At 34.4% G+C, this 12,878-nt stretch overlaps 1 protein-coding gene and 1 non-coding gene across 3 annotated transcripts in view; both read left to right on the top strand.

Moving 5' to 3' along the window:
* The window catches only part of TAOK1 (TAO kinase 1), a 155,013-nt gene that overhangs the window by 95,662 nt on the left and 46,473 nt on the right, over nucleotides 1-12,878 (top strand). The window contains exons 3-8 of one of the 2 annotated variants that reach the window (XM_039251701.1): nucleotides 1,585-1,656; nucleotides 5,008-5,109; nucleotides 6,167-6,212; nucleotides 6,735-6,831; nucleotides 9,057-9,170; nucleotides 11,244-11,335. In XM_039251701.1, coding sequence (XP_039107632.1) covers nucleotides 1,585-1,656; nucleotides 5,008-5,109; nucleotides 6,167-6,212; nucleotides 6,735-6,831; nucleotides 9,057-9,170; nucleotides 11,244-11,335 — 523 coding nt within the window. Of the gene's footprint in view, nucleotides 1-1,584; nucleotides 1,657-5,007; nucleotides 5,110-6,166; nucleotides 6,213-6,734; nucleotides 6,832-9,056; nucleotides 9,171-11,243; nucleotides 11,336-12,878 lie in introns of those variants that run through there. The other variant, XM_039251710.1, reaches the window with a different exon arrangement.
* On the top strand, nucleotides 4,151-4,315 carry LOC120246689. Its single transcript, XR_005532105.1, has one exon. It is a non-coding gene; the product is annotated as a U1 spliceosomal RNA (small nuclear RNA).

Genomic DNA, 12,878 nt, shown 5'->3' on the forward strand with positions numbered 1-12,878 from the left:
ATCATCATAATGAAATTTTAGAACATTTTGACCTTTAGGAATTCATTAAAGTGTAAGCTGAAGATCATTTCTTCACAGGTGATTTTAGATGGTCTTTTATGACTCTTTTATGAACTCATTACTTTGTGTGTGTGGCTCTTCCTTTCCAAGAGTTAAAGATTGTATTTCTTTACATTTGTATTCCCTTTTTTCTGAATTTCCGTAAGAATGGTAAATAATTGTGATATCATTTGTAGCAGTCTTATTCTGATTAGCAGTTGTTTACAGTAGACATGATTTGTCATGTTGAGGATTTACCTTTCTCATCTGGGTTTTCTAGGAATTTTACCTTCCCTGCAGTTGAGTACATTTAGCATTCGGCCTTTCCTGCATTTTTAGCATTTATTGAGCATTTACATAATATTTCTCCCCCTTTAACTTAAAAAAAATGTAAATGATGAAATGTTTTCCTATTACCAAAATCTTTTGCATTTATATGATTGTAGTATATTTTATCCAAATGAAAATTTCTTTTAATGCCATGTAATATTTGGTTTTTAAAATGTATTAGATCTGTTATCTATATTTTCAAACAAAATTGGTATTCTGTTTTGTGGTATTTGTGAGGTTTTAGTTATTGGGTTTTACTGCCTTCATAAAGTTAATGGGATATCTTTTCCTTTGGTCCTACTTATATCCTAGAAAGTTCTCCTGGTAAAACTATTTTCCACTTAAGACTATTTTAAAGATAATTAATTGGTATTCAATATGCCACCACTGTTTGTTTTACTCACATTTTCTTCTTTAGTAATTCTTACCTAGAAAACTGTCCATTTCATTGAGATTTCAAAATTTATTAACATAGACATATATACTAGTCTTGTTTTCTGTTTATAATACTATTAAAATTTCTATATTTTTCCTCTCAACTAGATCATTGAAAAATAAACCTGCTTTATTTTTCTTTCCAAAGTATGAGCTCCTGGATAATTTGACGTTTCATATATATTTATTATTATGTTTTTAAAGTTATTTGAAAGCACTTTTGACATGATAGCTTTATAAACATTTAAAAAAATTTTTAAATATTTATTAAAAGAGGGAGAGAGACCATGAGTGAGGGAGGGGTAGAGAAAGAGAGGGAGACACAGAATCTGAAGCAGGCTCCAGGCTCTGAGCTGGCTGTCAGCAGCCATGGGGCTCGAACCCATGAACCGTGAGATCGTGATCTGAGCCCAAGTTGGCTGCTTAACTGACTGAGCCACCCAGGCGCCCCTATAAGAATTTATAGTGCTTTTATTTTTTTTAATGTTTTTATTTATTTCTGAGAGAGAGAGAGAGAGAGACAGCATGAACAGGGGAGGATTAGAGAGAGAGGGAGATACAGAATCTGAAACAGGCTCCAGGCTCTGAGCTAGCTGTCAGCACAGAGCTTGACATGGGCCATGCTCGAACCCACGAACCGTGAGATCATGACCTGAGCTGGTGTCGGTAACTTAGCTGACTGAGCCACCCAGGTGCCCCTATAATGCTTTTATTCTTAAAGAAATAATTGCCCGAGTTTATTGTGTTCATTTTTACAATGGTCCTTGCTTTATTTTTTAGGCACGAGATGTGCGCACCAATGAAGTCGTGGCTATCAAGAAAATGTCTTACAGTGGGAAGCAGTCTACTGAGGTGGGTAAAATATATGTACATTCTTACTGGTATGTTAGAGAATGACACATTGTTTTTAATTAGGGTTAGATAGGAATTCTTTCAAAAAAGTAAAATGTACATAAAGAAAAATATATAAATATTAAGGTATATCACAGCGAATTTTCTTTCAGAAAATAAATATACCCGTTAAAATTGTACATAGAATCATAAACAGAACATTTGTGACATCCCAAAAACCTTCCAACTTGTGTCCTTTGCTTTTAATTTTTTAGTATGTGTGCTGCTGAAGTGTGCTTACTTTTATAAATTGTGATTTAATGCATAACTCTATCATAGAGGAATTATCAGTTTCTGAAAAAGTAAACTAGAATAAGACACATTTGACGATGAATGATTTTGAGTATAATTTTTTAGTGGTTTAGAAATATGTAAGACTTATTTTAAACAAATGTTAATAATCAACAGACAGTATATGTATATCAATCATAAAGATAGGCAGTGTGTAATAATTTGAGAAACAAAAAATAAAATTACTGATACTGCATTGATAACACTTTAGTTCGCAATTATTCTGATTAGTTCTTGTCAGATTATATTTATTTGTTTATTATATAAATTCATTTTATAACATGTCTACTTTTAAAATATAGAATCTTTAGGCTTTAATTTTAAATTAATTATTATAATTGCGATAAAATACAACAAAATTTGCCACCTTAACCATTTAAAAAACATTTTTTATGTTTGTTTACTTTTGAGAGCAAGAGAGACAGCATGAGTGGGGGCAGGGGCAGAGAAAGGGAGACACAGAATTCAACAGGCTCCAGGCTGTGAGCTGTCAGCACAGAGCCCAATGCGGGGCTTGAACTCATGGAGCGCTAGATCATGACCGGAACCAAAGTTGGCTACTTAACCGACTAAGCCATCCAGGTGCCCCATCTTAACCATTTCTTTTTCATCTTAACCATTTTTAAATGTATAGTTCAGTGGCATTGAAGACATTCACATTGTCATGCAGTCATCAACGTCATTCTTCTCCAGAACTCTTTTTCATCTTGGAAAACTGAAATTCTATACCCACTAAACAATAATTCCCCATTCTCTCCTTCCCCTGGAAATCATTACTCTACTTTTCTGTCTCTATGAATTTGACTACGTTAGGTGTCTCACATAAGTGAAATCATGCAGTATTTTGCCCTTTTGTGACTGGCTTATTTCATTTAACATAATGTCGTCACAGTTCTTCCTTGTTATAATATGTGTCAGAATTTCTTCCTTTTTAAGGCTGGATAGTTGTCTATCTGTGTGTATAAACCACCACTTTTTTTTTTTTTTTTTTTTGTTTTTTATTTATTTCTAGGAGAGAGAGAGAGAGAGACAGCGTGAGCAGGGGAGGGTCAGAGAGAGAGGGAGTCACAGACTGAAACAGGCTACAGGCTCCGAGCTGGCAGTCAGCACAGAGCCCAACGTGGGGCTCGAACCCACGAACCGTGAGATCATGACCTAAGCGAAAGTCGGACGCTTAACCGACTAAGCCACCCAGGCGCCCCTAAACCACCACATTTTGTTTATCCATCCATTCATTTGTCAGTGGAAACTTAGGTTGCTTCCACCACTTAGTTATTGTGCTGCCAGAAACCTGGATATACAGATACTTCTTTGAATTCCTGCGTTCCGTAATTTCAGGTGTATACCCAGAGGTGGAATTGCTGAGTTAGTCTTCACTTTTTAAGCATTTTGGTTTTCTACACTTTTGGAATCTCTGCTTTATGTTGAATCTGGTTTTTGTGAAGATCATACTATGGGCATGGTAACACTACTGGTTATTTCGTTCTTCCATCATTTCCATACCGAAAAATATCTTCTAAAAATTCCTTAAACGCCTAAAAAACTCAATTTTTAACAGGTTCACTCTGATTTTATTTGCCATTTCTATAGCACAACTTTAGAGGTAGTTTTCACAGCAGACTGGTACTGTGTTGGAGCCTATTTGATTAGTTTCACCTAGAACAAAGAATCGTTTAGTGTATCATCTTTTCACATCTAATATTCATTCAAAAATATTAGGAATGGTTCTCATGAAAGTCTTTTTTATGTTTACAAATACAGGCTTTGTTGTGTTCTGAATTTGTGTTCAGAGCATTCAAATATGAAGTTTAAAGCCCATGAAACATTTTCTGAATTGAGGATCTTCTATCATACACATTTTATATAAAACACTGTAAACATATTTTGCTGTCTTTTGTTGAGGACTTGTGAAATAAAGTAGGAGATACATGATCTTAAATTTTAGTATAATGCATTTCTTAAAGTTTTCTATTATGCTAGTTTCCCTGCCTTAAGAAATACAGCCCAAGTTAGTGGAAAACCTTGAAAAAACTGAAACAAGTGCCAAAAGCAGATTCCTAGTTTCCATCCTACATCTACTAAGCCCCTAGATTCTTTGATTTTGGACCCAAGAACCTGTGTTTTTACAGTTGTCTGGTTGCTTCTTAAGAGTAAGTATGTTTAGATACTTAACCTGGCAGGGGAGGTTCCATGATCACGAAGGTGGTTTTCCCAGGGCGAGGCTCATCCATTACACTCTGGATGTGCTGACCCCTGCGATTTCCTCAAATGTGGGAAACTCGACTGCATAATTTGTGGTAGTGGGGGACTGTGTCCGCACTTTCCCCTGGTTTAAAAAGGAAAAAAAAAAACGAGTAAGTATGTTTGGGATATGATGAAAGTATCTAAGGTTGTCATGGAGTAATGTCCAAAGATTTACTCTATTTCCTGATAGCTGTCAATGAAGAAGGCTCTTAAGTTTGTAAGAAGATGTTTTCATACTGCTTGCTTTTTTTGTGAACTTTCCTATATAATAACAATCGTTTACTAGCATTTAGCAAGTATACATTAGGAGTTTAAATATAACAGTAATTATTTTATTTGAGTTAAAAAAAAAAACCCACACCTAATATTTGGTAGAAGACATCAGCCAAAAAGACAATGGATCACCTTTATGGGATGTAAATTATATGTTAGTAAAACTGCAAATACGAAAGGGGAAGTTGAGCCAATGAAGAAAAATCACTAAATATAGCATATAGTTTTCATCAACATGCTTGATATGTGGTTGTAATATTTTAATGAGTCTCATTGATAATAACTTTTATCAAATTAAAGTTTGTTCCACCCGAGTAAAATACTTCTATAAATTATGTAATTGAGTTTAACGTTGGTAAATGTGATTTCTTTTAAGTTTATTAGTTTGGTATTTAAATATTACAAATAAAGCAGTAACCCTGCTTACTCTAGTTATTACTTTTTTTCTTATTTAACTTTCTAAGGAATAGCAACTGTTCATAATTCTTTCTTTTCTCCCTACAGAAATGGCAGGATATTATTAAGGAAGTCAAATTTCTACAAAGAATAAAACATCCCAACAGTATAGAATACAAAGGCTGCTATTTACGTGAGCACACAGCATGGGTAGGTGTTTGTTCTCTCCTTGCTGTAACTTAGTTTGGTTTTGGATTAGAATTAATTAATTCAGGAATGTTTCAAAATGGTTGTGTAAAGCCGTGCAAAAACACCTTGAAATGATAGTTCATACTGAGAGAGGAAGAGCAGGTTTTCTTAGAACTCGTAGGCAATAAGAGATAATAGAACTTTTGCAAATTTACTACAGAGATTTAACTGACCCTTATGTGCATGGTAAAATGTTCTCTGATATTTTTCAGTAGTATCATTTTTCGAACGGTTTATCAAACATTGTAAAAACAATCCTATTATTCAGTGATGAAAATTAGCATATTCTTTTGACATAAATATATTGTAATAATGTGGTTAAATATATTTAACCACAAAGATTTAGGTGAAGTCTTAGTGAATTTTGGTGAAGTATGAACTGATTATAATTCTTTGGCTGAATAATACTAACAGTAGAGAATTGAGACACTTTATTACAAAAGGTGGAGATTAATTTTGTCTTGTTATCATTGAGGTGACAAAGTAGTAATCTAACAGTGATATAGGCATAGTAACTGCATCTTTAAGGAGGAAGGCCACATTTTCTTTTCATAGAAATGATCCCCAATGATAATAATAGAGCCTACCTTATAAGGTGGTTGTGAGGATTAGTTAATTAATATGTATAAGATACCTGGCCCACGGGAGGTGCTCTGTGTTTGCTTTAAAGAAACATTTAAACTGTAACCTAAACTTTGTACATAAAGGTCCAGAGGACAGTTTTCCATTTCCTAACAGTTATAACAAGTAACTATATTCCTTTATAGTTTTAGCTAGTAATTATAGATGAAATACACATCTTGTACTTGTGATTATATGTTGGTATAAAAGATTAATGTATCATTGGTTTATCATTTAACAAATTGTTATATGTATAAACATTTATTTTTTAAGATAAATGATGACTAGCGTTTGTTTTACATTAAACCACGTTCTTGATCTCCTTGGTTAACTTATTTGATCTCAAATAGAATCGTTTTACTTATTTAATGCCTTTGTAATTTTTCTTCCCATGTAGCTGGTAATGGAATATTGTTTAGGATCTGCTTCAGATTTACTGGAAGGTAGGTTTCCTTTAATTACTAAGGATAAAAATTATTATGGATAATTATTAAATAATGTAAAAGTTTTCCACAAACAGTAAAAACCTTAGCCTTTTCTAGATTCTTAGCATGGTATGCACTATTCTGTAGTAGCACAAATTCAGTGAGTTTTCTTACATTATGACTTAACAAGCATTTTTCTTCTTTCTTTGTCATTTAGCTAAATCTGTTCCTTCTATTTAGAATGAAAAGATGTGTAAGAATAAAGGGAGAGCTTATCTTCTGTTACCTTTGTTTTTATAATCAACTAATTCTTACATGTTGTTAGCTTAGGGGAAAATTGGCTGTGAACTATATACTTAACAGCTAGGCACAACTGTAATACTAATTACAAAGTTCAGTAGCCTTGTTTTATTGTCTTGGAAAGTAAATCTTCTGGTTAAATGTTAGTTTTTAAAAATAGTTGCATATATTAGATGTGCTTATATTTTTGAACAAAAATATCCTGTATAGTAATTATTTTCCAAAAATTCTTATTTTAAGTTCACAAAAAGCCATTACAAGAAGTGGAAATAGCAGCAATTACACATGGTGCTCTCCAGGGATTAGCCTACTTACATTCTCATACCATGATCCATAGGTAAGTACTTTGAAAATTATTATGTATTAATAGCAAATGGCTAATGGCATTTATCAACCCTGGAACTTATTAACCCTGAAAGTTTTGTTGGTTATAGCCAAATAAAAGCATTTCAGAATCTTACAACTCATGTTTTTTAGGTTGTCCTACAAACATGCCAGTATGTTTGATCTCCTTTTAGATTTATTTTTCATCTTTGTCTCCACGTGCTGCTGGGTTTTCTGACATGAGCATTTTATAGATTGTGGTAGGAATTTACTTGTAGAGTCATTTAATTTGTAAAATGGAAAAGACATTAGGGATTGTATAGTCTTACCTTTTTTGATTATACAAATAAAGAAACTGAAGCCCCAGTTCGTGAATACTATTTCTTAAGTGTACAAAGCCGGGGCGCCTGGGTGGCTCAGTTGGTTGAGTGTCCGACTTCGGCTCAGGTCATGATCTCACGGTTCGTGGGTTTGAGCCCCGTGTCGGGCTCTGTGCTGACAGCTAGCTCAGAGCCTGGAGCCTGCTTCAGATTCTGTATCTCCCTCTCTCTCTGACCCTCCCCTGCTCACGCTGTTTCTCTCACTCTCAGAAATAAATGAAAAAAATGCTTAAAAAGTGTACAAAGCCAAATAAACTAGACTAGAACTAAATCTAGGTCTTTTATCTTTCTAGTAACTGATAATGCCAGACTTGTGCTATTGATCCCAAAAATAGACTGAACACTCTTTATGCTGTTAAGTGTTAATCCTTGATAACCCATAATAATGGATAGTACTTTAAGATTAAACAAACTATTTTAGGGCAGTCTGGGTGGCTCAGTCGGTGAAGTATCTGACTGGGTTTTGGCTCAGGTCATGATTCCGTGGTTTGTGGCCTCCACCTTTGTGTCATGCTCAAGCTTTGCATTGCACTGTCAGGCTTGTGCTTGGCACTGGGGAGTCTGCTTGGGATTCTTTCTCTTCTCTCTCTCTCTCTGCCCTTCCACCCACTCACATGCTCTCTCACTCTTGCTCTCTCTCAAAAACAAAAAAATAAAATTTTATAATGCATTTTTAGCATTGATTTAGGTTTTGTCTATTTTAGAAGAACACTAGCATTTTCTTTTGTCATATATGTGAACCAGGCAGTACATATTAAACTATATAGTAGAGTCATTGTGAATTAAATGGCTTATTTTATTTTAGATGAGGATAGTAAGGTCCAAGAGAAATCCAAATGCTATAAATAAGCGAATATAGAAGAGTTGGAATTAGAAACTAAGGTCTTATCAACCTCAAAGTACCTCTCTTTCAAAAAACAAGTGGAAGGATGGTGTACTGGGGGGTGGCTCAGTTGGTTAAGTGTCTGACTCTTGATTTTGGCTTAGGTCATGAGCCAGTTCTTGGGATGCGAGCCCCGCCTGCTGACAGCAGGGAGCCTGCTTGGGATTCTCTTTATCCTCTCTCTCTGCCCATCCCCTGTGTGTGCATGCTCTCTCAAAAATAAATAAACTTTAAAAAATAAGAGGAAGGAAAAAGATTTATTTAATATTATATCCATTACAACACTATGGTAAAAATTGACAAGCACTTGGATTTTTTTTTGAAAGGTTGAGTGTATGTTATGGTGCCAGTGGACATACAATCCTATTATATAAGTATTCATAATTTTCTTATTTTGCATGGACAATATGTTTGCTGATTTTAAAAAGTAAGCTTGGAAATAAATTTGGGATCATTAGATACTATATTATCTGTGTGTTTCAGTTTTCATTCCATGTTTAGTTAGGAGAACTATGCTAGGGTTTGGAAATGAGAAGAATAACCTTTAAAAAAACAAATTTGGAGTATGAAATTTCTTTTCTTTTTTGTTCTTATTTTAAATGGTGTACTCAAATCTTACAATTATGAAGGAATGTTTAGCTAATTGAATTCTATTTTAGAACCGTTATTTGCACCAATAAACGGGAACTCAAATATAGACTATGCTCAAATAGAGACTACTTGATTTTTCAGTCTTGTTTTTACTGCTATTTTGTCTTCTTTTGTAGAAAATTGTTGCTATATATTTATATTACTGCTGTGTTTTTTGTTTTCTAATGTATATCTTACATCTCATCATCCTAATTGAGAAATTACCCAAGGACTTAATTATTTGATTTCTCCTTCCCTGTTTTAAAATTTTTTATTTGATTTTTATCATTTCAACACAATCTAATGAAGGAAAGAGAAATAATTTTCTGTGTTCCCTAAACCCAGAGATATCAAAGCAGGAAATATCCTTCTGACAGAACCAGGACAAGTGAAACTTGCTGACTTTGGATCGGCTTCCATGGCATCTCCTGCCAATTCTTTTGTGGGAACGCCATATTGGTAAGAATAATTCTGTTTGCTGTTGATCCTCTAAATTGAAAAAGGCAATGTGTGGTGATGCTTTTTCAGGTGTCTTATCTTTTTCCTGGTAATATAATGTTATTTTGGACATTTTAACTTTAAGCATAGTTAGTTTCATATATAGATTTGGAGTGCTACTCTTAGATCTCCTATTTTTTCATTTGTCCTCTTGACATTTTCTTCCATATTATAACCTACATCATATTTTGGGTTGGGAGTGAAAAAAAATCAGTGAAAATCCAGGTGTGGAGAAGAAAGAAATGCTAAGTGGTAGTTTCTGTGTGTTCTTTAGATTTATGTTTACTGTGTCTTCAGACTAGGAGTATCTGAAGACTGATAGCTGATTTATGAAGAATTTCACATACACATAAAACATATTAACATGTTATTTGCATTGAAAATAAAGTCAGACTTTTGATAAAAAGTGATTCTGATTTGACTGATCCATATGACGTGAAGACTAGCTTTGCTAATTTAGTTGCATGGTAGTGTGTTGTTCCTGCTGTTTCATAAAACAACTCTCCAGCTCCATGTTTTAAATATCTTTAAATCATAATATAAAGTCTATACATATGCTGCAGATTATATCCTTTGCTGCTATTAGATTTATAAAATATAGAGAATGCAAAAGTATACAAGGGGATAAATAGATTTCATAAATTCATTGGAGGTAAACAAATTAAAAACTTGAAGAGTTTCTACTCTTCCACTGATCTAGATGATCAGAAATTTCTTATGTAGAACTCTAGTGTAGATAGAGTCCATTTTCCTTCTATAAAAAAGGGTTCTGTGAGCAAATAATACTTCTTAATGATTCTTCTGTTTAGAAATTAATGGTGAATATTAGATATTTTAAAAGCCCTGAAAAGTTCTGCAAATAAAAAACAAAATTACCCTGTTTGGCTCTCCTTAACTTAGCGATTTCCCCAACTTACTTCAGCATTTTAAAGAACACCTTGGAAACACTCTTTTATTGACAATTAAAAATTTACTTTAGTTATATACTTGTTAATTTGTGTATGGAGAATTTGGAACGTAGTAACTAGGTATATATTTGGATGTCTTTACACTTACACACAGACAAACACACTCACATACACTGGGGTGCCTGTTGACTATGCTACTGAACATTAGCAACTGTTCTAAGGGTATATCTGTCCTTAACACCAAATATAGATGAAGTATAAGATAAGTACCATCAAAAATGTTTAGACTTTAATTGAAAACATGAGTTAATGTTCCATGTTATAGCCAAGACACCTACCTGTAAGGTTCATAATTGTGTAGTTGTCTTCACTGTGAGTTACCCTAGCCACTTTTATCATGGAACATTATTCCTATTCAAAAGGAAGGCTGGCAAACTGTGGTTATTCAGTGTTGTTTATTGTGGCAGATATTTTCTCGAATGTATGGAGTGAGCTTGTCACATCAAGGAAAACAACTGACAGTATGCGGTGCCAGTGATAAAATTCAATCTTCCAAGCATAAATCAGATTTTTTTAGTGGGATCCTGAGACCAAAATATTTGAGACTTACTGGCCCAAGGGTTATACAATATTACAATATGCAACCCTGCTCTGGTGCATCCTTGCTTTAGGATGCGGTTATATGATCATGACAAATGGGGAGAGTAAGTCTCACACTGTATATTCAATGGTAAATATTTACCTGATATCCTGTGGTGCATCTCTTTCTCATTATAAAAATTCTTACATCCAGACATAATGTCTAGAATTCACACAGGTGTTCTCTATGTAGATGGTCATTATATTTTTGAAGAATAGTGTACTGCGGTACCTAGATGGCTCAGTCAGTGAAGTGTCTGACTCTTGATTTCGCCTTAGGTCGTGATCTTTCAGTTCATAAGATTGAGCCCCATGTGGGGCTCTGTGATCACAGTTTGGAGCCTGCTTGGGATTCTCTCTCTCCCTCTCTCTCTGCCCCTTCCCTGCTTGTCATGCTCTGTCTCTTTCTAAATAAATAAATTAAACATTAAAAAACATATAATATACTTTTTTTCCCTATTAATTTAAATGACTTTTTATGTTTTAGGATGGCCCCAGAAGTAATTTTAGCCATGGATGAAGGACAGTATGATGGCAAAGTAGATGTATGGTCCCTTGGAATAACATGTATTGAACTAGGTAAGCATTGTTCCTTATTACCATGAAGAAAGTTTTGATCAGTGTTTTACCTCAATTTCTGTACCAGATCACAGCTTTTTATGTTTTATGTCAGTTACTAAGGGGAGCAATAAATATTAAAGTTTTCACTTTGGTTATTTGATAATTTTTACATATATTAGAGTAGGTATATTTGCTTTGTTAAATATCTGTAATTACTGTATTTACCGTATGTAGGAAGTCTCTAAAGCATTTATGAATTACTTACCTCTACCTAGGATACTTATTACTTTGAATTAAGTGTGAGAATAAGATATCGGATAAGATATCAGATAAGATAAGACAATATGCATGCCATATTGTAACAGTTTGATTTTATGCACACATTTTATTCTGTTGCCCATAAAGGGAACTATGCTAAAGGTACTGGACCATCATTCCCAGTGTGGGACCTAACATTCCGAGTATAAGTGAGCCAGATAGATAATTGAACTGTCACAATAATTGAAGATGATGTTAATCTTCTTGCTCTTGATTCTCCAAGCTTCTCCCCTTCCAGTCCAATATCCTTTCCTTTTTTTCTTCTTATAAGAGTATTCCATTAAACTTTATTTAGTTAAATGTTTATTTTTATTTTATTTTTATTTCGGAGAGGGAGAGAGACAACGTGAACAGGGGAGGGTCAGAGAGAGAGGGAGACACAGAATCCGAAACAGGCTCCAGGCTCTGAGCTAGCTGTCAGCACAGAGCCTGATGCGGGGCTTGAACCCACAAACCTTGAGATCATGACCTGAGCCAAAGTCGGACGCCCAACAGAATGAGCCACCCAGGCACCCCATTTTGCTGAGTTTTTAAAGGACTGAGTGGCAGAATCAATTCAATGTTTTTATAACTGTTGCTTGAAACAGTATATTTATCCTTACATCATAAGTCAGCATTTCAAATGTCAAACAATATATGATTATAGATTCACAAGCCCACAGGCTCCTTCCACAGCTTTCCCATTGCTTTTTGTTTTGTTTTGTTTACATTTTTATTTATTATTGAGAGACAGAGACAGCATAAGCATGGGAGGGGCAGAGAGAGGGGAGACACAGAATCTGAAGGAGGCTCCAGGCTCTGAGCTGTCCCCACAAAGCCCAAGGTGGGGCTCGAACTCACAAGCTGTGAGATCATGACCTCAGCTGCAGTCAGACGCTCAACCAACTGAGCCACCCAGGAGCCCTTCCATTGCTTTTTGAACCATACTAGATAACCATTAGGGTTACAAATTAAAATGGGATGGTAGGAAAGCAAAATTCTTCAGAAATTAATCTTCTTTAAGATTAAATAACCTGTATCTTAAATATAAGAAATGAGTAACAATGGCCTCGCATTTACAGCTCATTCTTTCTTTACTTCTTCAGTTTAGAACTTCAGATTCAAACTAATTATTAATCATCAATGAGAGCTCACAGTCCTTCATCTGATTATTCATATTATTATACTTCTCAAGTTAGAAATGATAAGCCCTGATCACTCATATTACCTTACTTTCAGGTTAGAAACTATACACCTCAGGGCA

The sequence above is a fragment of the Hyaena hyaena genome, unplaced genomic scaffold (assembly GCF_003009895.1).
Source record: "Hyaena hyaena isolate Hyena2069 unplaced genomic scaffold, ASM300989v1 scaffold_10, whole genome shotgun sequence".
NCBI classification, from domain to species: domain Eukaryota; kingdom Metazoa; phylum Chordata; class Mammalia; order Carnivora; family Hyaenidae; genus Hyaena; species Hyaena hyaena.